At 41.6% G+C, this 26,283-nt stretch overlaps 1 protein-coding gene across 3 annotated transcripts in view; it reads left to right on the top strand.

The window, feature by feature from the left end:
* The window catches only part of LOC104014041 (putative acyl-CoA dehydrogenase 6), a 96,347-nt gene that overhangs the window by 7,475 nt on the left and 62,589 nt on the right, over nt 1-26,283 (top strand). For all 3 annotated transcript variants that reach the window (XR_015708211.1, XR_015708210.1, XM_087774686.1), the window contains exon 2: nt 10,301-10,421. Coding sequence is in view for 1 of the 3 variants with exons in the window: in XM_087774686.1 (XP_087630812.1) it covers nt 10,301-10,421 (121 nt within the window). In the remaining 2 variants the exon portion in view is untranslated. The remainder of the gene's footprint in view (nt 1-10,300; nt 10,422-26,283) is intronic.

Genomic DNA, 26,283 nt, shown 5'->3' with positions numbered 1-26,283 from the left:
TTGCTTAGTTCTGCATTGCTTTCATAACTGGATACAAGTAGCCAGAGCTCCAAGCCTTCCTAAAGGCTTGTCTGAGATCAGCACCTATACTGGCATGGCACACGTTTTTGCTCTTGTAGGACTACCCTGGTTTGAATGCATCTGCCCTCGGATCCTAGGAATAGCCATGCCCTCAGCAGTCACTAATTCTGGGTTCCCTGTGTGCCAGGCCAGAAAAAAAAATCTTTCCCTATTATGTTGTGAAAGTGTGTGGTTTGTGCTCACTCTGGTTGAGCCCTCCAGTCGAAGGTCAAGCTGACCTGGATAGTCCCACGTGGGAGTTCTTAGATATGTCGTAATTTGTGTGCAGGGGAAGATTAGTGATAAGATTAAAACTGTGAAATTGTGTGTTCTGGGAGTTGGTGCTGTAGACAGCCTCACAGGGCACCTGGAGAGATTGCTTCATCACCAAATACAAAGGATCACACTTCTTATGAACAGAATTTGTGGTTGCTGTGGATGAGTCTGAACCCTGTTAATCGATGGCTGGTTGGAGATGGAAAAGGGGATTTCTTTGATCTGTTTTTTCCCTCACAGTGACACCATGTGCACACATTGTTCTTGTCCAAGAAGAACACAGGGTCCCACATGGCTTAAAAGGAGGTAGCTTAAGTAAAATACAATCTGCATGTGCTCAAAGGAGAGAAGGTGAGAAATTCCATGGAGCTAAACACAGAACTGTTTGCCTCATCTCAGGAGGCTTTGCAAATGTGTTCCTGTCCTCTGCTGGAGAACAGATTTCAGTATGGTAGCTGCAGTTCTTGGAGTCCAGAGTGAGAAGCAATTTTGGGATCCTCCCTTTTCTGCCATATTCTTGGATAGGGCAGTTGAAGGGGTTGTGGTTGGGAATGTGCAGGGGTTGCCAAGACACTCAGATCTGTGCAGGAGGGATTTGCCTATGTAACTGTCCTGGGAAGAAGGACATGGGGAGGGAGGAGGGGTTGGCTAGGATCATGTGGGTCCCTCCCGAGCTGGAGCTGGTCTTCCAGCGTCTCATTCCTCAGGAAAAGGTTAAGCTGGGCTCATCTCTCAGGTCCTGGACTGGACCTCGTATTTTCTTAGTATGGTGATGGTGTGCGCCCTCTGTTCTAGCAGTGGGGCTCCCAGATGTGCCAGCAGCTGCACAGGGTGGAGGAGCAGTGCATGCTTCTGCACTCGCTGGCAGACCTGTAGGTTTTTAAGTTTTAGGTAAGCATTTGTAAAAACTCTGTGGTTGATTCAGGGTTTGGATTTTTGTCTCCTGAAGTAAAAACTGTAGCCAGATGTATGGGACTAAAATATTTGCAGTATTCAAATTTCTGAACCAATAATCAGCTTTGCTTTATGTATTATGTATGTTGCGAGGAACTGTGTCGCAGTGAAAGGGAAGAAACACAATGATTTAAACAGAAGCGTGTCCAGTTACTGCCAAAGGAATAGACCAGGCAAAATTGCAGAATACTCATAAAGTGCATGCTTTTTTTTCTGAAAATCAGATTTTGTAAGAATAGATGAGGACAGGTATGTGTTATTATATAATGAGATGCTACTAGCTCTTACGGTATAGGGTTTTTCCCTCAGCTAATTTTTCTTGCCCTTTGAGAAGGGGAAGATTTCATTTAGTAACAATTTGTTCCTGTATTTGCTGATGCCTGCAGTTTTTTGGTACCTAGTGCTGTAGCAGATTGCACAATTCCTTTGTTGCCTGTGGCACGGCTTAATTAAAGGTACAGAAAGAAATTGTGGTGCTCTAATTAATCAATCTTAAATACATGTCTTCCCATTTCAGCCATATATTTTCCAGCACTCAGGAAATTTTTCTGTTTTTCTCTTGCATGAGCCTACTGAATATTGGTTTTAAATCCACTGGAAGCTTCTCTGGAAGCTCAGCTCTGGCCACAGCTATGTGCAATGGCAGTGGAGAAACGCAGACGTGAGCCAGGCCTGTTCACCCTTGCTTTGCAGCAATGAACAGAGAAGTAGAAGTATCCTAAAGATACCCAAGGCACTAGAGATGACGTGCTATCTGCCCCTTTGAACTGGCTTTATAGTGCTAAGCTAGAATGACTTTTTTCCCTTAATTCTTAATGTCTCAAGCTTATGTACCGCCCATTGGGAAAGGGAAAAGGGGAAAGCTAAACAGCCTGAAATCTGTGTGTATTTACATCTAAATGCGCACACATGCACAGAGTAGATTCAGGAGGGGTTATATGTAACACACCTGACGTGGTTGATGTGTCTCTTTCTTTATTCTGTCAAGTGCTTAGTATACTTACAAGCAAAATAAAAGATCAGCAATGCAGTCCATGGAAAAAGAGGCCGGTGAGCATAAGTGCCTGCCGTGGAGCCCACACTCAGGCAGGTACTTCAGCGTGGTCCTAACCTTATCTCTGTGTAATCCCACCAAGGCAAGGGGACTGTCGATGCATTTAAATAGGGTAGGTGGAACCATTATTTTGCTTTTCAACATCTCTTTAAGGTTTTTAGGTATGGAATTTAAAAAAAAAAAGAGAGAAAATATAGTTGTATTTGACTTGGCTTTCTTTTTTCTTCTCAGCGATACCTTCTGGCTGGCTTGAAGTGTCCTTTTCATCCAGCAGTTTTTTTGTCACTGGGCTGGTTACATCTTGTCCTGCAGGCACCATGTAGAGCAGCTGGGTTCTGCACATGAAAAGCGTGAGAAGTTGGGGAGACCAAAATGAACTGAAGGGCAAAGACAGGAGAGCATGGTCTTCTGGACTTTTTCAAGGGGTGGGTGTTGGCAGCCGTCCTGCCTGGTGTCTGAGTGTCTGGCACGTTCTTCAAAGTTGGTGAATGAAGGACAAAATTTTGAGAGTGACTTTCCTACCTTCTCTTTTTAAGTAATCCTGCAACCACTCACTTCTTGCTCCAAAGTGTTTGTGTAGTGTTCAAAAAGATGCTGATAAGGACAGCCCATCCCACTGTTTAATACCGTTTATTTACCCAGGGCTTCTATGTGATTGCTTTTTAGTCCATGAATTTCAGTCTGTGCATCTCTCCTCTATGGGATGTGCTTGGGATGATATCAGTGAGCTTGTTCATATGAGCTAAATCAATCACATTTCAGATTAGACCTGTTAGTTCTCAATTATAATGAGGAAAAATGTAATAAAAAGAGATGGAGAGTACACCAGTGATAGAACTTGGGGGGGGGGGAGGCATTTTTCCCTTCAAATGCAGTAAAGGCTTCTAAAAAAAGATGTGGATATGTGTTGTAATTCCTCATTCATTTTAGGTTTTCACAGGGGGGAAACAAGACTGAAAATTCTAAGTAGAATAACAAAATGTTTTGAAAAAATGTTTCCAGTAATCATCAAAAAATATGGAAAGAAATCAAAGCTGTTTTATTTCAAACCTTTGTGTGAAAGTTTAGACCACACTCTCTAGGTTCATTGCTACTAGCTGTGAAGTTTTAAGTTAGACAGATACTTAAATACTGTGTTTTTTTCCTGCTGTTTCCTCCATATTCTATGTGCTGCACTGACATTATTATTTAGTATCTTGATGATGGCTTGAAAGTACTGAGGCTTTACAAGGAACTGCCATCTAGATTATAATTTTATAACTTATTGGTTTGGGGGTTGTAAAATGAATCATGCAGCTTTAAAAAGCTTAAGTCAAACTTACTTCATTTTTGTTCTTTAATTATCTGGATATTCTGCTTTTAGGACTTTTTTTTTGCCGAGTGTTTTTCACAAGGTCATGAAACGCATGTCTATGCTTAAATTGAACTTCTTCGGTTCAACCCTGTATCATTGTGGAAACGTTTTCTTGGCTTGTTCCCAGCAACAGCCTGATGACAGCTCAGAGTACAGAAGTTTCCATATCATCATTGAGGCCCAGTCCCAAATCCTGTACTGAAATAGGGCGAATTCTTCAGTGACAACTCTTGTAGACAGTCATTTGCTCAGGTGTTGCATTGTACATTTGGCTGTGTAGTCAAGTGTGAATACAGAATAAGAGGTGCAGATTGTATCTAAATGCCAAATCTTCCACATTGTGTGCAAGAGGGAGACTTACCTTCCTCATGCAAAGGGGAGAAGTGTTTTGGCAGCATCTAGGATATTTGCTGCTTTGACAGGACCCCTTGCATAGCGGTGAGTAATTTTTTACATGGATCTCCTCGGTGAGTCCTAAGCAATAACAAAGTGTATGTTTTTATAAGAGAAGGAGTGAGGGTTATCCCCCTTGTTTCAATTAGTATTAAAAAAACCCCAACAAAACCCAAAAAAATAAACCCCAGAAAACAGTCCTGCAAAACTTCCTGGAAATCTTCACCCCGTGGTGGTGATGCATCCTGAAAGAGGAAGCGGTAGGTTGCAGCTTTGCTGTCTAGATCACTTCGGACCTCAGGCAAGCTGGTACTATTGGATTTTGGTTGCCAGAAGAAAGTGCTCTAAATAATTTCGTATGAGCAGGCAAGGTTAGCACTGCAGGGAACCTTTTCTGCCTGCTGTGTGGTTAAATCATCTTTGTGTGATGGGGTTATTTTTAACCTGTTGTAGTCTTCTAAGTCACATACTGCCTCTGCTTCTGTGCATGATGTCATTGGAAGCTGAATGATTGCCTCTTCCATTGGGGCGCCGACCGCTGCAGGTCCAGGCTCGCCACCGCCAGGCTGGGTGAATCCGGGCACTCGGGCAGCTCCTGGCTTCTGCTAGGGTCTCCTAGCCTGTGTCCTGGGGACTGGAAGCACAGGAGCAGCTGCCATCCTGCCAGTGCTGGAGGGACCTCATGAGTGCAGGAGGGACAGCAGGACCCTGCTTTGCCCACCACGTGCTGGTAGACATCCTCATCAGCAAGGTGCCATGGCAGAAGCGTCAGTCTCTCCACAGTCTCTCTAGTAGGTAGCAGCTATGAGGAGCTGACCTCCTTCTCTCACCCGCCTGGATTCGCCCCGGTTCTGTCCTGAATGTGCTTCCACATCCCAGTCTCCCTCCTTGTGCCCTTTCCCTACCTTTCTGAAGAGTATTGCTGGGAAAGGATTGGCCACCAAACTTTGTTTAGGGCTTTGGCGGAGTTGTGAGGGAATCAAGGAGGGCCATGGCCTCCAAGCCCAGGAGCAAGAAGAAACAGGGAATATATGCTGGAAAATTCATTCTGGTGTGGTTGGGATGTGTGCCTCGGGGGGACCCAAACGGAGACCAGGGTGTGGGGAATGAACAGCTGCTGCTTGGATGTGTAAGGCCCCCCTGAGGAGCAGCTGAGAGGACCTGCGCAGGCTGTGGCACGGCAGCCAGCGAGGAGCTCGCCGGTGGGGTCCTGGCTGCCTTGCACCCATGGGGTGGGTTTTGGCGGCCAAGTTTGGTAGCACCCACGGGTGGCCCATGGGTTTGACCACCGCAACTCTGCCTTCCGACTTGCTAAAGCGCTGCCTCGTCCTCAGCACTGGTGTCCCTGCGATACCAGGTTGTCTCGCAGTGCAGTCGTTGCTGCTGGTGGTTGTGAATAAAACTACAAGGAGAAATGTTGTTTTGCAGGCTGTTAATTATTTTCTTTAGTTATTGCTGGTGTCGAAGGCAAAGGGCCCTCTAGTCTGTTACCTCCTTCCTTTCAAGTCAATGTTCTGCTAATGTCTAGATATAACCCCTGAAGAACTGTCATTAGTGGTTTGTTGCTTATTTCTTTGCTTTTTTGTTACATTAAAGATCCCATTAATTGTGTCATGTTTGGTTATTATATTAATAGAGCTAAGTTCAATTACTGCAACTTGATTTAAAGGAAAAAAATGCTCCTCATAATATGGTACAGCTATGTGGCACCACTAAATCTATTTAATCTTCTTAATACAAAATACCTTTTGCTCAGACATTTTCTCTTACTTTTCTAGTAAGTCTAATCTCAGCTTAGGTATAACTGATGGGAAGCTTTAATAAAAATTTCTGTCATTTTGTAAGAATTCAGTTTATTGTTTTCTTTTCAAGATTCATCATCTTGCTAATGTGTGCTGAAATATACTACCACTGTACAGTATTATAAGGCATATATATAAGAGGTATTGTGTGTAGAAGTGGTATGGCCTTTAATTTCGGATTTGAATTGCTTGATAGAAGCTAAACTTGCTGGTGAATAATGGGAAGAAATCTTTAATTGCTGTAAAGGACATCTGCACACACTCTCAGTAGCCAAATTAATTCAATTACAGTTTCTACTGTTGTAGAAATAGTGTATTTATTTTAGAATACAATGAGAATTAAGAGGTAATTGCTCATGTTTCTGGGTAGGTGCTGGTACAATATCAGCACTAAATAATGAGCATCATGTGAAGGAAAAACCCCAAATGTGTGGTTTTTGTTTCTTTTCTCATTTAAATAGTGTACTAACTTCCAGTGGAAAATAATCAAAGCGTTCAGCTATCTGGCAGTGATTTGGGGAGATATTTTCATTGCTCTGTTTTAGAGAGAAATTAGAATAATCTATAACAAAAAAAGTCTGAATTTCTGTCTCTATCCCCTCCCCAACCCTGCCACCACATTTCCGCATTCCTGGGCAGGAAGCTACAGGTGCTGTTTTCACAAAACTTTGTCAAGCCTATTATAAATGAAAACACTTTTATTTTTCTTACCATCATTCAACACAAAGTGAGTTTGTTGGCTCAATCAGTTTCCGACTGGGCAAATTTCCACAGTGTTTTTTGAAATAATTCACAGCTGATATTAGCCCTGAAACCATTCTTTTGGATGCTCCCTGGCGAGCAGCCTGAGCTCTCACTGGGATGCAGGCTAAGCCAAGGCTGCCTTCAGAGCTGAGTCCGTTAGGTTTGCATCTTCATGGTTCCAATGAAGCAGCCTAAGAAAAACACTGGTCCTGTACGTAAGACTTACTGTGCCCTTGCTGTCAGGAAAATAACAGTTTCTGTTCTGGTTTACTGGTACTTTATCACCAGATGGAAAAGATATATGGCTCCTCAATCAACTTTACATCCCACATACCACTGAGATTTGGCCAGCTGGATCAGGTGAAAAGATTTCCTTTGTGGCTGGGAATATCTGTCAGATAGCATCTGTAGTATGCCCTGTTAAAATATTTCTACTGAGAGAAGTTTTAGGTCTTGTTATAGTCAGTATCCTAGTGATGCAAGTCTAAATGCTATCACCCGTGATTTCCACATTTCTCATGATAAAATGTATAAAAACAAGCAGACCAGCTGCTCACCTACTGCCAAAAGCTTGCTTCTGTATATTTGTTACACACTGCATGTATACCTTATGATTTAGGTTAAGGTGACTGCATAATTTGTGCCTGCAGCTCTTAGTGTCTGCTTCTAAAAGCTGTGTGCATTCAAAAAAGTTTAAATTAATTCAAAGTTAATTAGTCAAGATTTAAATTAATTTGAGCATGAGATATTTCTCTGGGGGCACAGATGTGAGGAAGTGGCCAAAGCCAAAAGAAGGGACAAATTAAATATTTAGGTATGCGGCATTATTTGACCTGCATCCACATAAACCTGTCTTTAGCAATGTTTTAAGCACATATTCTGTAATTGCCTGTGTTCCTTCAGGCAGTGCTGGCTTGGCCCTTTGAAAATATCTCTGTTTCAGTTTGCTTTTGTGTGAAGGGATGATAATACACTGAAGCATCAGCCAGTGTACCAGCACTGCAGTTCTCCAGCAATGTGGGTTACGTTTGTATGTGATAGTGTAAGGGGAGGTGTTTCCCCAAATCCCCGCTCCCATGCAAGCCATCTGCCTGCTGATTGCCACACAGCCTGCTCCTCTCCTCTGACTGTGTGCAAATTATCGGAGGATGTGTGTTTTCTGAAGGTTTATTTTGAGGAATGATACTTTTAAAGGAGTGAGACTGCATGCCTGAAAGTAGGTTAGTTTGTTTAGAGTCTTATTTACGATTGTAAATGGCATGTGTGATTTTTGCAAACAATTTGTGTCTAAAGTGTAAAAAGCTTTTGACAGAACCTATTTGATTTCTTTGCAAAAATACAGTTTAAAGTGGGTGGTCCAGTGGCAAAGAAAAAACTGTGGATATCATTATTTGGACTGTGATATTCTTTTTTTCTTTTTCCCCCTTGAACTTAGAGGCATGCACTGTTTATGGTTTGTGCAGTGAGCCTGTCTTCATTTTTTTGTTGTGACATGCAAGGAAGATCTTGTTTTACTCAACATGGCAAACTTCACCTGATAATAATTAAACTTTGGCTCTGTTAAACAATCTGAGTTTTACTCAAGGGCACAGGAGCAAGCAGGTCATCATCCGCAGAAATGATGTAAAACTACTTCTCTAATGCCTTAGTCATTCTTCCGACTCCATTTAACTTCAAAGGTAGCTTTGTATGTAGGCTGTGAACCATTTGGCCCAGTACCAGCCATAAGAAGCACAAAACTCTGTTAGTGCATTCACTTCATGCTTTTGCCAAGATCCATCAAAACACTGGGATAAATTTCTGTATGTACTTCATAACCTCTTTCAGGCATTTCCCGGGATGTTGTCTGATGGGCGTTACCAGATGTTACTACAAACAATCAAAAAGGTTTCACCACCTGTAACTCAGTGTTGAGGGTCAGCATCTTAAAATCTGAGCATCTAGGATATGGCAGTATAGAAGTTAAATGTGGGCTCTCCTAGACAGTATCCTGGTGAGTACTTTGTTACTGTTGATCATGAGGCCTACATTGTTCAGTATAAGAGAGGGAGAGAGATGATAATTACTGAGTGAGTTGAACATTCAGTATATACATTTCTCAGAATTTGGTAAGAGAAGTGAAAAAGTGATTTTTCTGTTACCAGTAGTGAAGTATCCTTACTTCTGTGGCCAACTGGGAAGCAGAAAGCAGCCATATATGGGCTGAAATTCTCCAAGAATGCGCAATAAATAGATAGTTCGGAAGAAGGCTCCGCAGGGTCTCATGAGCACAGCAGTTTGGGAGGGAGAGGAGTCTATTTCCAGCTCAAGAAATAGTTAGCACCACAGGACTTGTTTATTTAGTGTGGAGAAAAGACTAAGAGGAGTAACTTCTTAAAATAATAAATTCTCTCTTCATGAAACAGTGTAGCAGTAAAATTGTAGTCACAGATTAAAGGCATTAACTTTCTATTGGGAATGGGTGTTTGTTTTGATGAGGTTTGGTTTAGGGGAAGGAGGGTGCCTTTTATGTTTTGCATTTGGACCCTGTTGTACATGCTGACCCAGGTGCACAGCACACTTGGCGGCACGGCAGAAGCAGCCTGTGCCAGCCCCTGGTTTGGCTTGTGGAGGTAGGCAGGGGTGGGCACTATACAACTGACTCCTTTTGAGAGCTATTGAAACTGCGTCTGCCTTGCGCCAGGTCAGTGGGCATGGGGAGCAAGAACAAGGTGGCAGAAGCCCAGTGCATCCTGCAGCGTGGGGCTGTCTGGCAACAGAGCCCGCTCTGTTCAGGAGTTAATCCCAGGCTTAGAGGTCAGCTGCAAAACTGCAGGTTGCCCATTTTGCTTCCTTCCCATGGCCATGGAAATCTGGGACTTTGTGGGGTGAGATGTCCAACCCTTGTGCTCTGAAACCTGAAAGTGTTACTGAATACAGTGACTGTACTCCAGATGTGTTTTTCTCACAACAGCTGGAAGGGAAGACGCCAGCCTGAATAGAGCAAGGGCAGTAGCCAGGTAGGACATTGACTTTTGAAAGGTGTGCAGCAATAGCCCAGTTGAGAGTTGCCCAGGGACTAGACTTGGAAATGCTATAAAATCTGGAAGAAGACCAGATTTTTCCAGTACGTGTGTTGTCAGACCCTAGGGAAGTCTAAATGCAGACTGGACACAAGTGCCTTGAACAGCGCTAACGTCCTTGAGAGCGTTTCAGGCAAAGGGAGGGGAAATGAGGTCTCTCCTACTCGCCTGTCTTGCATACCATGTGTGGTCATTGTGAACAGATCATCTTTGGCAAGGTCCCTCTGAGGACGATCTAGGTTTCCCTTCCTGTCACTTTCTAGAAACTGTACCCAGAAAGGTAACAAATGGTGAGGGGGAACTGCCACTTTCATAGGTCTTGGAGAGGCTTAAGCCAGCCCTGATGACTTCCTGTTGTAGTAGTTGTAATTGCTAAAAGAATTATTTATATTTGCCTCATTGCATCTGTTGTAATAGTTGTGGGTGGGTGGAGAATAAGGACATCCAACAAGAAGTAAGAAAATTAATGTGCTTTCAAAATTTTCTCTGTAAGTATTTTTTTTTTTCTTTTTAAATTAAAGTTTTCAGACAAAAGTAGTCAAAGGTGTCTTTGTAGCAATGTCTGTGTTAACAACTTTTAAAATTTGTTTTTCAAATCTAGATCATCGACAAGGAGATTAATCCCTTTGTGGACAAGTGGGAAGAAGAAGGACAGTTCCCAGCACATAAAATATTTAAAACCCTGGGACAGGCTGGATTCCTTGGTGTGGATAAGCCAACAGGTAGGAGAGTGTATAACTCCTGAGTGTTGATGTTGACGGTGATAGACTCATTACATTATCTCAAACAGCTTTTGCCCCAGATCAAAACATGATTCAGAATTCAATGCAAAGTTTACTTACATTCCTCAGTCACAGACGTGCTGGTTACCAACTGTGCAAGTACAGAAAATGATGTTGCTGAATGCTCAGGTTGATATTCTCCTAAATATAAATGTTAAAAACCTGTGTGACTGTTATTTTAAAGTCAGTGAAATGAACATCACTTCAATTTTCAACACACAATCTGTATAATGACTTTTCTTCTGGATCTGGACACATATGGAATAATCTCAATCTTCGTTAAAGAAACCACAGTTTGAAGGCATTGAAAGTATTGTAAGATTTGGCCTATTATACTCCCTTAACCTGTAACCCCTACATCACTGTAATGTATTCTGTCTTGCCATTCAGAGGATGAGGTTTGTGGGGGTTTTAGGCCATTATACCCTAGTGTGTCTTTAAAATGTCCTATTCCAGCCCACAGAAGCATGTACAGAACAAGAAGCTGATGATACACACAGCAAGGACGGAGCAAGTTTCATGTGTACATACATATATTGGTGAGGAAAAAAGTCAAGAAGTCCAGAGGAATAGGAGGTATTTCTGCTCTTCAGAGCAAAACTATTCCCCTAGGTTTTTTGTTTGTATGCCATGCAATATATACTTGTTTTCTTTTCAAATGCTACTGTTACATGTTCCTGTCAGAATTCTCTGGCTTTTTTCCTCCCATTTTCTTATTCGTGGTTAAAAAGTTTAAAATAAAAGCAAGTTTGCGTAGGCAAACCTTTGGCAATCATGGTGAGTTCAGAGCAGCCCGAAGTGACAACGTTTGAACAGTTAACTCCAGATAATCATCTATGTGGAGCAGCTCACACAACCTTAGCTATGCCACACCACATCATTATGTTGCTAAGGGAGAGGGTTTGAACTGTGGAACAAATTATGTCTTTTTACCACTTACTTTCAGAGGAAATTTCTCCTCTGGAAATGAACTTTCATATTCTTATATGTTCCGATGTGGAAGGTTTTTTTCCCTAGCTGTTCAGCTGTTGGAGCTCACAGAACTGTTTAGCTGTGATTGTCTGACAAATCCAATTAGGTCTGAGCTGGTATTTCTTTACAAAAATGCTGACAGTTTAAGATTATACTTATGATCTATTTAAAGGACAAACAGGATTACTGGGGGAGGGAGAAAGCCACCTCTACCTTCTGCTGTAATTGTTTGATAGGCAGATTTGAAATCTGTCTCAGTGGGGTCTTCTTCACACTGCTAATATTCATGTTGGTTCTAATAATGGTGCGTTGCATTGCTGCCTGATTACAGCCCTGTCTTCTTGTTATGTGCATCTCAGGGCATGCAGAGGCCTCGGCTGGGGTAAGGAACCTCAGTGCTCAGCATGCTGCGCATAAAATATTGTGAAGGTGGGAACTTTGTGTAATGCTCACAAAATAGCTAGGACAAGAAATAATGTGAGTGAAATCTAGTGAAGAAGGGACTTGCAGAGGCAAAGATGGGCACAGAAGGTTGCATGCACTGACTATGCTTGTTATACTCATGATTAAGAATATTTTAGCCTTGGCTTTGACACTTGTGTCTAACTGTTAATCTAATTTGTTGGGTCTCTGCTGCTGCATTTTATAAAAGCTATAAAAAACTTGATAAAATTCTCAGCAACACATGGTCTGTCTCGGTTCGTCTTCTGGAGCAAGGTATTGTTTAGTACAGAAAGTGCACCCTGTAAGATGTTGCCTTTCCAGCATTCGGTTGTGCAGCAGAATGACACCAGATCCAGCTTTGCCCTGTAAGGTATAATACCACCAGGCACATCCTGAAAGTACTGAAACTTTCTCATGACGGTAAGTAAAACAGTCAGGTGTGTAACAGCGCAGTCTCAACAGCAGAACTTTGGCAAAGCCTGAAATTCTTCATCCTTTTACAAAGTGATTGTGATTAGTGTGTAGTGGTAGTAGCAATTTAAAAAAAAAATGAAATTAAGAGATATACCTTTTATACTCTGCTCAGCCACTTCTATTATTTAACTGCTGTGCGCACAGGAAGAGAGGTCTTGAGAGATCTGAGGAAGCCAAGAGCAGCTGGGAGTTTTGGGGGGATGTCAGGAGAGGTCTGGAGAAGAGAGGTTAATTGGTTTGAGGAGAGCATTCACAACGTGGAGCCGTGTGAGTAACAACCAGCCCTACTTTCTCTTTCCAGCGCAAACCAAAATTATAATTATCATGTTGTATCCCTTCAAACCCAGATCATAAAGCATTCTGTTTAAAGAAGACTAAATTTTTCAAGTGAATTAACTTTAGTAGCAACTGCAATTTTGAAATATAAGTTTTTCTGATTTCTGTTTTCCAGGGTCATTCTGTCAAGTGCAGGTTGTTTTTTTTTTTTTTTTCCCTGTAGAATTAATGTTGGAGCCTTCTGATTGGGCAGAAATGGGTCACAAACTTGTTTTGCTTAGATAGAAGGAAACATCTGTTGGATTTCAGATTTGTTGAAACTGGACTTTTTCCTGTGTAAACACCATTCCCTTTATGAACAATGAGCTGCTTAATGGGAGTCAGGTTTTTAAAAGAACGTGCTTTACATGTGTCCCTTATCATTGGAAACTTTCTCTGTGTGGAGAACTGATTTGGGGCACTATTTGTATTGCAAAGGCTCCACCAATTCCCACCATATGCAGTTGTGGGCTACAAACTTGTCAGGGTTTTTCCTGTACATTTTTTCACAGTTGTTTACGCTTTTAGTGAATATTGGCTGTAGCACAGTAGTTCAGGATGTTAGTTGGAGGGGTCATGTAAACACTGTGGGCAAGGCCCAGCCATGTACCCATAATTGGAGAATCCTGAAGATGATCAGTAGATTTAACTTAACTACACTGTCTGGGCAGTCCTCTGCCAGAGAAGGATTTTTCTTTTTGAACCATTTCTCTGCTCTGGTATTCTTTACACGACTCAAAAATAGTGCGCACGCTGGTTTTCCTTGGGAAAAAGTGTGTGTTGTTCTGTTATATTAGGAAATTCTTCCTACTAGAAAAATACATGCTGAAAAAGTGAACATGATTTATGCATAAAAAGTGTCTTTTTGCTCCATGCAAAATATGTTTTACAGAATCTCTCAGTTCAGTCTGAAGTATTTAGTTTGAGGGGGAAAAAACCCCCAACATCTCTATATACTTATTATTCTTCATTTATGTTTACTGTGTGTTTCTCCTCAAATTATAAAGTTTCTGGGATATTGAGGTACTGACAGTCCCAAAACTAAGGGCAGAAAATATTAGGGTAGGCAGAAAAAATATTTTAAACAGTCTTGGTAGTTGGCCATTGTATGTTTTGCTAAGGGAAGTGGGCAAGACGCATTCTTTGGAGTGTTTTATGTGCAGATTAGATTAGATATTAAAGTAAAAGCTGAAAAGATCTATGCGGTCATTTGTGATCTAATGGTTTACGAATCAAAGCCTTGGCTGTTGCTAAATTTTAGGATGTGTTGCCAAAGACACAGGCTCAAAACATACCATTATGTGCCTGTGTATGCCAGCGCAGATGATTAGAAGTTGTTTTTATCAGCTGATGCAAAAGTATAGGAATCCTGTAAAGGCTCAGGGAAAGCAAAGAGGAGGGGAGAGAAATGTTTGTAAGAGGGCAGTGTCTGCCGTCCTGCATATTCACATAGCATCACTGTGAGACATGAGTGATCATGATGCCCGCTCTGGGTGTTTCACTGGTGTTTTCACTGGCAGTCCTGTACGAATATTTAGCAGAATGCATTAGCATGTAGAAATAATTATGGCAGGTATGTCCAAATAGTAGCCTTCATTTATTCCTGTCAAACACGTAGCAGTGCACTTGCAGAAATATGTTCTTAAATATATCAGGAAAATCAGGAAACTATGTGGTAAGACTTGTATGTGGATGGAAAAGTATAGTTTGATACTATCTCCTTCCCCTACTGCTGGGGTATATGCTGGATATGGGGCTGGAGACGGTAACAAGCAGTATGTTCTTGTCACTTGAGACAGATAAGCATCTGATGAAACAAAACAAATGTTTCAAAGGATTCATTGCAGTGCAGTTGGAAAATGATGCAATATCTTTCCTTAAGAAAGCCTGTTTATTGCAAGTGTCTGTGTGCTGAATGTGGGAATACAGATCTAGACTATCCTCTAAGGTTAATTTTGTTGTTTTCTTCACAAGTATACATTTCTCTGCTAAGATGAGACCTTATGAGAGTTCGGTAGTGGAGAGTCACCTGGAAAGAGTGTGTGGCATTCTTTCTCTTTCTTTTTTTCTTTTTTTCTTTCTGTAGTACTAAGCCTTATTATTACATGGAATGAGCAAAAGAAGCACCTGGGAGGAGCAGTAAATTCTGTCACTAGAAAGGGACTTAGTGGTTCAGGTGAAACAGGGGTTTATAGCCTCTAAGAGACTAACTGAAACAAACTTTTTTAGGTGTATCTAGGGATAGAAGCTAAAAGGTATATATATTTGTCAGAAGAGAATTAATTTGCCCCAGACCATTTCTGTATGGCAGGAGTGGACCAGCTGCAATGCTTGTGCTTGGTTTAGTAGATTGAAGCATAGCCAGCTAAACTAATCACTTGATCTCTTTCTCATTTATAAAGGGAGTGCAGTAGTAGTTAGTTAATAATAGTTGCGCTCTGTAAGATTGAGAGAGAAGCCATTGTGCCACATTTTCAGGTACCAGTGAGCCGGTAAATCAGCACTCTGAAATGTTTACCAGCTATGAGATATACCTGGCTTGCAATCAAGAAATAATCTCGATAAGCCTCTAAGAAACAATAGACCAAAATTAGTCATCACTTTATTTGAACCAAATTGATGACAAAGTTAGTGATGGATGGCAGTGGTTTGGAGACCTCGATCAGATAAGTATGAGAAATTTTCGGTCCGTATCTGACTTTAATTTGGTGGATTGGATTGAAATCTCAGGGAAACACGTTTTTGTATATGTAGATACAAGTTCTGTGTGGGTGAGACTTTTTTTTTTCACCTTCCCCTCTTGTGAAATACTGACAATTCAAGTCCCATCTAGCATCTTGCAAATGCAGGATGAAATGCAATTGAAAATGGCAAGGGGGAGACAGTTTGTTTACTGCACTTCACAGATCATCATATATTTCTGATCAGACAAGGAAATGAGCGCTTGAGTTCATCTTTGTTTTTTCTTGACTCTGCACATGACTTGGAAACACGAGTGCTTCATTCTTCATGGCTGGTTAGGAAGTGCAGCAGTACCTCCGGGAATAGCTTGTTCAGCTATCAACAGCAGTTTTGTAGAAACATCCAGCAGAGAACAGACTTACTGAAGGACAATGAGTCTTTGTGGAAGAGATAATCTTCCTTTAAATGTGTTGTTGATAGAGGGTTCGGATTAGTTTCTGGGATTCTGCTTTTGTACTTGAGATAAGGCAAATCCTCACACCTGTGACATGTAATGCAGGGCACAGCAGTAACTCATCCAGTTCAGTTATGCATATACCGATACCTTAGGGGCAGACTAGTAATTTCTGAAACCTGTTACTTGTACCACTGGTAGTTACAGGTTATGTCAAAGTGGTATTGAGGAAGAAATTAAAAATGCCTCTTTCCTGGAAGAAGTTAGAAGTACCTAACTGGGAGCAAATGCTCAGCTACGTACGTGCAATTAAGTGCTTGAGCTCGTGACACACAGTTCTCTCACGGCATACCTGCTGTGCCAAATTCGCTTCTGCATATCACAGGTTTTGCACAAACTGGCAGATCCACATGGTGTCTTGAAGCTGACTAGGAGCACTTAGTCTCCATTTGTAGATAAGAGACAGTTACAAGCAGCTGTCACTGTTCCGTCCCCGTTCTGCACAACATGCGGGGTCGTGCTCCAGGTGGTGCAGGAGAGTCCGTCCTTCTTTCTTGTATTTGACTTTAGGTTAAGCATGCACCAATCTGAGTGCTTTGTATGAGGCTTGTTAATGAGATTTCAAGGTTGCACAAAACTGTATGATTCACATACCGAGTATGTGTCTTTAGGAGAACACAGTCCAGAAATGCAGATGGAAAAGTAAAGGTACAGCTGTGATGTTTTTGGAAGGTCGTACTGAAATGGAGCATCAGAGTGAGAACCTCAGTTTCCAGAGTCCCAGCTGTGATCCTATCTACTGCCTAACTGGTTCTGACTTTTTTACGTACCAATGCATTAGGGAGAAGTTGCAATAATAGTTTTCTTACTTCTATAAAAACATGAGAGGAGGACGTGCATACTGCTCTGAGGTCCAGGGGCCGAATCAGGAGCCAGATCTAACCTGTGGGAGAGAACTAATTTGACTAGTTGGCACTGAACTGGACCAAAAGCCAGATGGTATTTCTCAACATAACATCGTGATAAAACACTGGAAGAAGCAATCAAGACTCTTAGTAGTATCTTGTGATCATTTATTTGGAGGCTGACCTATTTCAGGAGCTGTGCACTAAACACTGTTATATTGAGTTGAATACTTCAATTAACTTTTGTGCCTTCTTTGTTTTATCCTTGTGTGGGGAGGTCTTGTTTTTGTTTTCCTTCTGTTCCCGTGCTTCTGAAGGTCTCTGTATATAACTTTCGTTTGAATTTCCTTCAGTTTTGTAGAAAATTGTTGCGTTTGGGAGTTTTTGAAGAGGCAAACCTGCTAAAGATCTGGTGTTCTTAATTTTATAATTGTGAATAGGAAGAGAGTGTACACTAAAAAGAGCAGCTGAATAGATCAAAAAAATATGAACTAATATAACACCTGAAAAGAATATAAGGGTTGAGACACGATCAAGTAAGACATAGTGTTTAGGAGTTTCCATTAGAGGAGTTGAGTTTATCCTTTTTTTTCTGTGGATCGAATGGCAAAACTGTCTCTTGACAAAGCATGGGCCAATGTATGAGCTTATACTAAAATAACTTTGGTATTTTAAGTCTCTCTAATTTACACATAACTGTCTTTTCCCAGTCTCAAAAGTTTGATGCTAGATTCTTGACATCTGTCATATATCCAGATGGCATAATCAGAAAGCTTTCTGAAAGGTATAAATGCACCTTTTACACTTTGGGACGTGTCAGTACGCTGAGCGTGGTGAACGTGGGAAAATTATCTTTGTGAAACGTAGGCTTAATTCGCTTTTACCCACTCACTTTTGCATTATTAACTGTCGGAAGTGAAGGTTGATTTCTTTCCTGGGCCTGCAATGGAGAAAAATATTGTGAAACAGTCATTCTGAGCTTGACATGGAAAATCTCTGAAGAGCTGTTGACTTGTCAACGCTTGCAGATCCCATAGGTCAATAACCAAATCACAAACTTTGAATGACATCTGGCTTGGAGAGAGGATTAACAAGATTGCAGTAAAGCTGTGTTGTTCCTAGGTAAGTGTTTCTGTCCCCAACATTTGAGCAAGATAAGAAGCTGGTGTCCAGTCTGTGCAAACCTGAACGTGTGTAGCTGAATAAGAAGAAATGAAAAGGAAAAAAAAAAAAAAAGACCAGAAATTTGTTTAGTTTTGGTTCTTCTATTCTGATCCGACATTTCTAATCCCTAGTGACCCAGTTCATTCAAAATCATAAGCATCATTAATAATCTAATCTCTGGAGATCTTGCATAAGCCCTTAGTCACTCCAGCATCTGTAAGGAGGCTCAGAGGTCCCCATACCAGTCAAGTGCCTTTTCATACAAGTGAAAACCAGGTCTTGGCAATATCTTTCTCCCTTTCTGACAGGTGGCTAACATTGCAGCCACCTTTCTGAATCTTGTCATTACCCTTGCAACACAACTCTAGGGCTTCCCCTGCTGTAAACTGGACTCCTGGGGATAGCGCTAATCCTTTTTGGCATTTATCCCAGAAAGGAGGACAGGCAAAGGCATGGACCCAGTATTTGTGAATCTGCATGTGACAGGCAACTTGCTTACAGGATAAGTAATGCACACAACACTTAATAACTTTGTATGCTACACGGTAATAAAAAGATGTCAGGGAAGGATAGCAATATAAGGAATTTAGCTCCTTGGGGCTTAATACTTAGGTAAGGTTAGAGCTGGCCATTTGCAGACTGGGTCATTTGCTGGTCATTTGATGGACTGGGACAAGCGAGTTTTGAGGTAAAGATGCAGAGAACTGAAATTGTAGTGTTTTTAATCATGCTGTGTTGTGTGGAATAGATATCACCATTTCACAACAAACCTGGAAGTTAACCATATCTAGTTATGTGACGTGGGGCTCATGTTTATACTGCTTTTAGGTCTACTTTGATTTCATTGTTTACCCTCATGTAATACTGATATGCACATCAGAGACTGCGTGATATCGTCTAGTAAGTGAAATAGGAAATGAAAAAATTGGTTCTATTCTGAAATACTTCTAAAGTCTATTAAACTGGTCTGAGAAATATTTGGAGCCTACACTCTGGTGAGTTGGCACAACCATGTTGAAAGTCTTTTACAGGCTTAGTCTAAATAATGCACTGATTTGTAGATTTGTGGTCAGTCCAAACAATCAATCCATGTACCCTCAGTTTCTCAGTTGATTAGTGAATGTTAAAAATACGTGAATTGTTTTTTGAAGTGATGATGTGTTGAAGGCACAAGTGAGTGATGCTTTAAAACTTCAAAACTTGTTCTTTTGACTGGACGATCTGACCAGTGCAAGACAACTGTCTGGCTCATTTGTGGGGAGGCAAGCAGGTATTTGCCATCGTAACTTGAGTTGCATTATTTACTGTGTGCTTTGCAACTCTGAGGATTATGTAAGTTCCCAAGTGGGGTGTGCGAACTCAACTGGAGGCTCAGGTGTGTGCGACTGCTCTGTCCAGATGTAATGCATACCCCATATGGAAAAGTAATATTGTCTTGCATAGTACTTTAAAGTGATAAGCATGATTGTATATACATTACAAATTTATACATATATTGCAGTAAATTATGTTTCATTTTGTACATATATTTGTGTATATAGAGAAGGAATTTTGGATTGTTTTTGTTCTTTTAAACCTCTATAAAACTTTAAAGAAAGAAATATTCATCCAGTTAGTTTGGCCAAATGCTGCCCAGTTGTTTGGTTTTAACATATTTCAAAGGCCTGTCCCCATTTTCTGTGCAAAGTTCATATTTCAAATCTTACTATTTAAAATAACACTGCTGTAGCCCAGTGCTGAGGTACCAAAGCACTACTCAGGAGACTTGCTGCAATAGGGAGGGTTTCTACAGTGTAAGCTTCACTTCTTTTTCTGTCAAATAATTGCCACTGCTGCAGGGTTTGCTGGTGGGAAAGCTGCTTTGAGGTGCTCTGAGGTATATGCCTCAAACGTCTGAATATATGGAAACCCACACCCAGATTTGGAGTCAGTAAGAGATTTGCATTGGTCTCCCCACACGTGTGGTTCCCTCAAGCAGAGGACAGCCGTCCGTTTGTGACCCAGCCATGAAGCTCGGTCTGGGGAGCACCGTGCCCACCAGTGCACCTTCCTGACCCCAAAGCTTTGGCAGTCACAGACTGCTTGTCCTGGTCGTCTATTAGGGCACTTCACTCTTTAGCTGAACAGACTTCGTTTGGGACTCTTGCTGTTTCCTTCACAGGGATAAACAAAAGTGATAAATGTAATATTTTAAGTGCTCAAGAGTGTATGGGCTGATTATTCACACATACCAGTTCTGATCAACATTTTTTTATTCTTTCCTGGATTCACTTTTTTCATCACTTTTTATTCTCTCCAGAGGAATTGTGTCACATTGTGCCTCCGTTGGATGAAAAAGGAGCTGTAAAATAGTGTTCAAAACCACACCACTGTGATTGTTATCCATACCATCTCCATATAGCCCCAGACAGCCATACATATATACAGCAGAGGAGAAGTGTGGGCTCTGCTTCTCCTGTGCTGCTGTTATGAGAAGCAGCATCCCATTCCTCAGCATTACTCTGAAATTTGTTAGCAATTACTCAATTCCGTAACATTTCCCAGGATCTGAGGGGTTCGGCGGTCCCTTGGGGCTGGCAGTCTCCCGGGGGTGGCCAGGCTGAGCCTTGCCTGGAGCTTGGACCTACCAGAAAGAAGTTGTCTGTCTGTCTGACCTGCAAGTTTTCTGTCACAGCCAGTGCTCAGGGTTCTTGCCTGATGCATAAAATTATTTAATCCGGAGTCTTCTGTACACCACTAAATGAGTAATCATTATTATGGTTTATTTTCACATGAATAAGGATTATTCATGGGTCAGAGAGTTTTTACAATTAGGTTCATTGCCCTGTTCCTACAAACCATAAATGGTCTGCCAAGCAGACAACTTCTCAGCAAAGCACTTAGATATATGCTTAAATGTTGTGCTTTAAGATTTGAGACTGCCCTTTGCTAAAAGAAGAAATAAATCTAGAATGCAAGTTTATCCAGTCTTTTTAAATCTATCATAAAATAAACGTTTGGACTTTTTCTCATGGACAGCATATTCCTGGCAGTTGACCAAGCGAACTAGAATAGCAGGTGCTCCTTGGCCTGTCAGCTACTCCTCAAACCTTTGATCATGCAGCACAAGATACTGTTAGCCCTTTTATTTAAGTGTATGCTTAAATGCATTAAAAGTCTGGTCTTATTGCTTTGGTTCCTAAGGGACATAGTTGTGAACTGGTTGCCACTTGATATCAGGTACTCACACTTCAGCTATTTTTTTCTAATGTAGTCTATAATGTCCAGGAAGAACAACCCAAACATTGTTTCCTGCAAACTGTAATCCAGTACAGAGAGAACATTGATAAGATATGATGAATTGATAGCTATTTTTCTTAGAATTTTGAATGAAAGCAAAGGAAAGTATTTGATTTGTGCTCGAGGTTTTCAGATTTTCCTTTTTTGTGCACCTCATTGGACCAAAACCGAATATAAGCAAATGTGCCTGTTTGAAGCTGCTGAGGTATTGGGTTTGTTTGGGTTTGGGTTTTTTTTGGTTGGTTGGTTGGTTGGTTTGGTTTGGTTTTCTTTAAGTCCTGCTTAGATAAGATGCTGTCTCTGCAGACTATCATCAACCTGCTGGAAGTTGAATGTAGTAGTCTCAGAGGGTTTTGCTTATGTGGTCTCCTACATGTTTTAAAAGAATGATGCAGAGGTCATCTTTACGCACACACAGTTAACATTCAGGGCAAACTGGATCAGGTATCACTGCAATCTCTGTGGGGAATGGGTGCACAATGCAATATAAAGAAGGATGGGAAAATATCACAACGCCAAGGCTCTGTGAAACTATATCAGTCTTTAGGGGTGGAAGGGGCACCGAGCGGGACTGGTGGATTAGGTGTGCTGGGCAGAGTTTGTTGCAGTCGTGCCTCTGCGGTGTGGTGCCAGTGAAATGTGAGTAGCTGTCTCAGTTATTTTGCAGCTGACCTTGTTGGTGGAGACCTTGGGAGGAGATGCGTCAGAAGTTTACTGGGGCAGAGGCTGGGGAGTGGGCATGGGGTAACAGGTTTCAGGAGGAAACAGGGGGAAGAAGCCACAAGGCGGTGTGAAGATTTGTTTAACACTTTTATTCCAGGTGTGTTTGGTTTTGTGCTGTCATTTCAAAGTTATGATCATCTGGAGGCAATGCAGCTTCACCCTGTTTGAAGAGAGGAAAACAAAAAATAGGAAAAGTGCGTGTTAGTTAAAAAAAAATCATGAAAAAGAAGGCTGAATTAAAACTTTTTTGTTTTATTATTTTCCTTCTGTCCGCTCAAGAAATCCTTTAAATACCTTAATCTTCTAGGTTTTTTTCAGGAACATAAAGAGCTTGGAATGCAGAGAGTTGTTAAAAAGTATCTGTTTAAGTATTTGAAGTGTTGGCCAACTGTGAAGGACAGCATGATAAGCAAAGTGTCCTTCTAAACACCAGAATTTTACATATACTGAAATTTAATACCACTTTTCTGTTTTACAGAATCAGTTTTGAAATCAGACTTCAGTGTCAGGTTTGGGGGTTTTTTTGGTTGGTGTTTTGTTTTTTTTTTTTTTCTTTGTTCTGTTTCTCAAGCAGACGCATGGGAGACCATTTGGGACAGACAAAGTACTTCTCGCAGGACAGTGGTATTTCCTGAAGAACATGCCTGTTTGTTACCGTTCTGCCTTTCCTGGGGTAGCCTAGAAGAGCTGGTTTCTCAGTCATCTCTAGTGCAATAGCTACTGTTTCCCATAAGACCACAAACCCTCTCTGTGGTCTCGTCTGCTCTGGGAAATGTCTTCAGTGCTGGGAAGCAGGATCCAGGAACACGGCACAGCTCTGGAGGAGGGCAGGGACCTTTTTGCAAAGGACCTTTGAAACGCCATGACCTGTGTATGTACGCTTTCCTTGAGCCTGTGAAGCTGGCAGAAAATGTGCACTTGCCCAGAACCTCAAGCATTTACAAATTAGCTTTGCTTGCACAGCTGAACGGGGAAACAAAGGGCAGAATTAATGGAAAATTTCCTTGAATGAGTATCACAGGGGCAGGTATTTGAGTTTTTCATGGCACCATTAAATGGTTTCAAAATCTCTGAAAGTGACTTTCATCAGCATTTCTTCTGCTTCCTATTCTGTACGTCAGAGGAAATGAATGAGACTGTTATGCGCACCCTCACTTTATTATTCAAGAACTGGGGGCTCTTGGCAGACTGAAAGATTTGTAAGTAATAAGCCTGCTGAAATGAATTTTTTTTTTCTTTTTACATTGTGTATAACCTGTGAAACTCATGCTGCAGAAATCACAAGGAGCAAAGTTTAATAGGAATCCAGAAGCTATTAAATACTTTTATAAATGGTGGGACCATCCACAGTTACTTCAGGGAGAGTAATTGTATTTCTGATCATCAGCTACTCACTTACTCAGCTGGTGGATACACCGTTTCACAGCTTCTTATACTGTGTGGTCTCTACTGTCTTGCTAACACTCTCCTGCATAGCACATCTAGCACTGGGTAAAGTAGCATGTAGCAAGTAGGTGGATCGGAGCTTTAGTCCCAGCAAGAGGCTGTAGTTTTATGCCAGAAATCTGGACTTTATCTCATGACATTAGTAACCCTCTGGGCTGAGATGTGGTATAGGATGTTGGTCATGTCAATCTGCTTGAGAGCAGAGTTCCGCCTTTGGGTATGACAGATGCTGCTCAAGGGTGGTTTGTGCTCCTCTAGATGGAGTTTAGTGCTTCACTGAGATGCAAGGTGCAGCCCTGGTGCTTCAGTTGGACAGCATGGGTACCACTGTGTAGATGGGGAGGATGGCACATGGCCCTGAAGAGCTCTCGAAGAAGGTCCAATTTTCTTGACTGAAAAATTTCTCCCTACCTGCTGACTCATGGGGAGCTTTGCAGCTGCAGGACTATGATAGAAAGGGTTGAGTGCTCTTACCCGCTTGAGAGCTATGTGGTGAGCCCCATCCGAGGCCGGGCTCATGCGGGCACCCCATCAGAGCCCTCTCCACGTGCTGGTGGAGCACCAGAGGGAAGGTGACATCAGGCTGCAGCCAGCTGGTCCAGAGCTGCTCGGGGTTCAGGTGGAGCATGGCAGAGCCACGGCTCGTGTGGAAAGAAAATCATCTCCTGGGGAACTACTTCTAGCAACAAAAGAGTCACTCCAGGCTCAGTTTTGCCAGGAATAAAAAACTCAAGTAATTAAAAAAAAAAAAACAAAACCACAATGGATATGTCAGGTTTTCAGGATCCTCCCCTAGCCCAAGAGAGGAACCTTTTAATTTTTGCACTTCCCTCCTTCTTCATATATTGGAATGGTTGTGATCACATTTTTTTACAGGTCATTACTATCCATATTTGTTTCCTAAACCTTACCAGTTGTTTTCAGCCACCTCTGTCTAGTCATGTTTTCCCACTGAGCCTCTTACCTCTTTTTTCTTGCATTTTTTCCCCTCTTAAGAGGATTCAGGTGGGTCTTCGTGTTACTTCTCTAACAACTTGCTATTTGCTCTTTCTTCTTTTTTAACTTACTTTGGAAGGACTGAGGGTAATAACAATATTTTCTGGAAAACCAATGAAAATCTGGGCGTAAGGGGAAAAAAAAATCATCTTTTATGGTCAGATATTCTTGGCATTATAAAGAACTTAAGGTCCTGAAGGCTGAGAAAATTGAGGCTTTTTTTATCATCTGCTTGCTGTGGATTTATTCTTCAAAGCCAGTGCCATTTAAGAGAAATTTAGACAGATGGACTTTGCTTTGTGGGGAAAGCTTATTAAAGATTAAATTGCGTATTTTTTTCCTCGAGCTAGTAAGATGCTGTGTTTCCTTTACCTGGTCTTTTGTTTGTTCTTGCTTGATAACCTTTTCAGGAGTTTTATTTTGGAAGATAAATAGAGTATCTTAGTCCTTCCGCATTCTAATAGGGCTTTGCTTTCCAAGTCTCCCTTCTCATGGCTGTGCAGTTCAGGCTAAATCCTCGTATCGTGGAAGTCCATGTTTACAAACCAAAACAAAAACCCGCCAAATCCATTTTACTAGTTTTTGTGGCTTTGTTTCCTTGTTTTAGGTAGAATACTGAGGGTTTTTTTCCCCTTTTCTTCTAAGGGAAGCAGCCCGGGAGCAATTTGCTCTTCTGTAGCTGACGGAAAGAAGCTGTTAGCTGAGCTTGTCACTCGCAGCAAGTCAGGAAATTCTTTCCAGAGTGTCCAGATGCTTCCTGTGCACAAGGCTGGTGTCATACTTGGCACGTGATTTAAAAAAAAAAATCACACTCAGACTGCTTTTTATTTTGCATTTAGCCAGGTCCTTTGGCACCATGGAGGGAGGATAGCCTTGCTGGTTGGACAGTGTCACTGTGCTTGGGGTTGTTTGGAAGAACAGAAAGGAACCGTGTAAAACGTAATAATTTTTTTTAGCTATTGAAAGCCTCCTTTGGCTTTCTTCTCCATGCCACCTGTATGCTGTCCTCCTTGAAGTAATAGACTAACTCCTGTTCTGCACATGTCAGGTTCTGCTTTGCTAAAAAAACAGTTACGGCAGCTGATGCTTGTAGCAGTGCTGCATTTCAAAGAGGAAAGAGAAGATGTTGGCATCTTTGCGCTCTGTGGGGGATTTGAGCTGACCACGATGCATCCTCTGATCCCTTTGTAGGTTGTATTGTTCTCTTTACATGCCTCTGCATGGGAAAAGTTGTGTAAACCGTATGTCCTGGTTTGTGCTTGTAAAACCTGTGGGCTGGTGGACCTGTAAAAGCAAGTATGATGCATTTGCGACCTTTGCACAGGTTTCTGCTGGACTCCCAGTCACCGTGCTAATGAGACATCTGGATAAACCAGGTTCTCTCAGTAGTAAAAGCAGTTTCCTGTGCTTTCTCCTTATCTCCTTCCAAACACAGTGTTGGGAATCTTGTCCTCTGTCTCTGCCCAAGATGTAGCTGGATGTCATCAAGTCCCATGTTCCCAGAGGAGGATGTGGAGAGAGGAGAATACAAGAGGAAGAAAATACCAGGAAGAAAATTCTTTAAGCAGGAATCATTTCAACAGGAAATGTTCTGCTCCTTTCGGCAAACTTGCTTTTAACTATTTTCAAGGTGCTGATTTAATTTTATTCCGGTTTTGCATTTATTTCTGCTACTGAGAATCCAGTTTCTTCTCTCCCAGAAGAGAGATGTGTGTTTTGGTCTTTGAAAGTTTTGCCTGCTCTTACTGATCATCAGCTTTGAGTCACCAGCAGATCTTTAATGTGTAAAAAAAAAGTGTTATGAGTTCTGCTGGATGGTACTTTTAAAACCGAAGGAAGCCTCAGTTTTGGAGATGCCCACTGAACGTGCTCGTGCAAACTGATGTGTGTGAGAACGGACCTGGCCCATAGGCTCACTGCACTGTGTAACCCCTAGGCGACTCCAGGG

This window comes from Nipponia nippon, unplaced genomic scaffold, assembly GCF_047370975.1.
Source record: "Nipponia nippon isolate SJK-2023a ecotype South Korea unplaced genomic scaffold, ASM4737097v1 scaffold_1, whole genome shotgun sequence".
Lineage (NCBI taxonomy): Eukaryota > Metazoa > Chordata > Aves > Pelecaniformes > Threskiornithidae > Nipponia > Nipponia nippon.
This window is presented reverse-complemented; position numbering and strand designations above follow the sequence as displayed.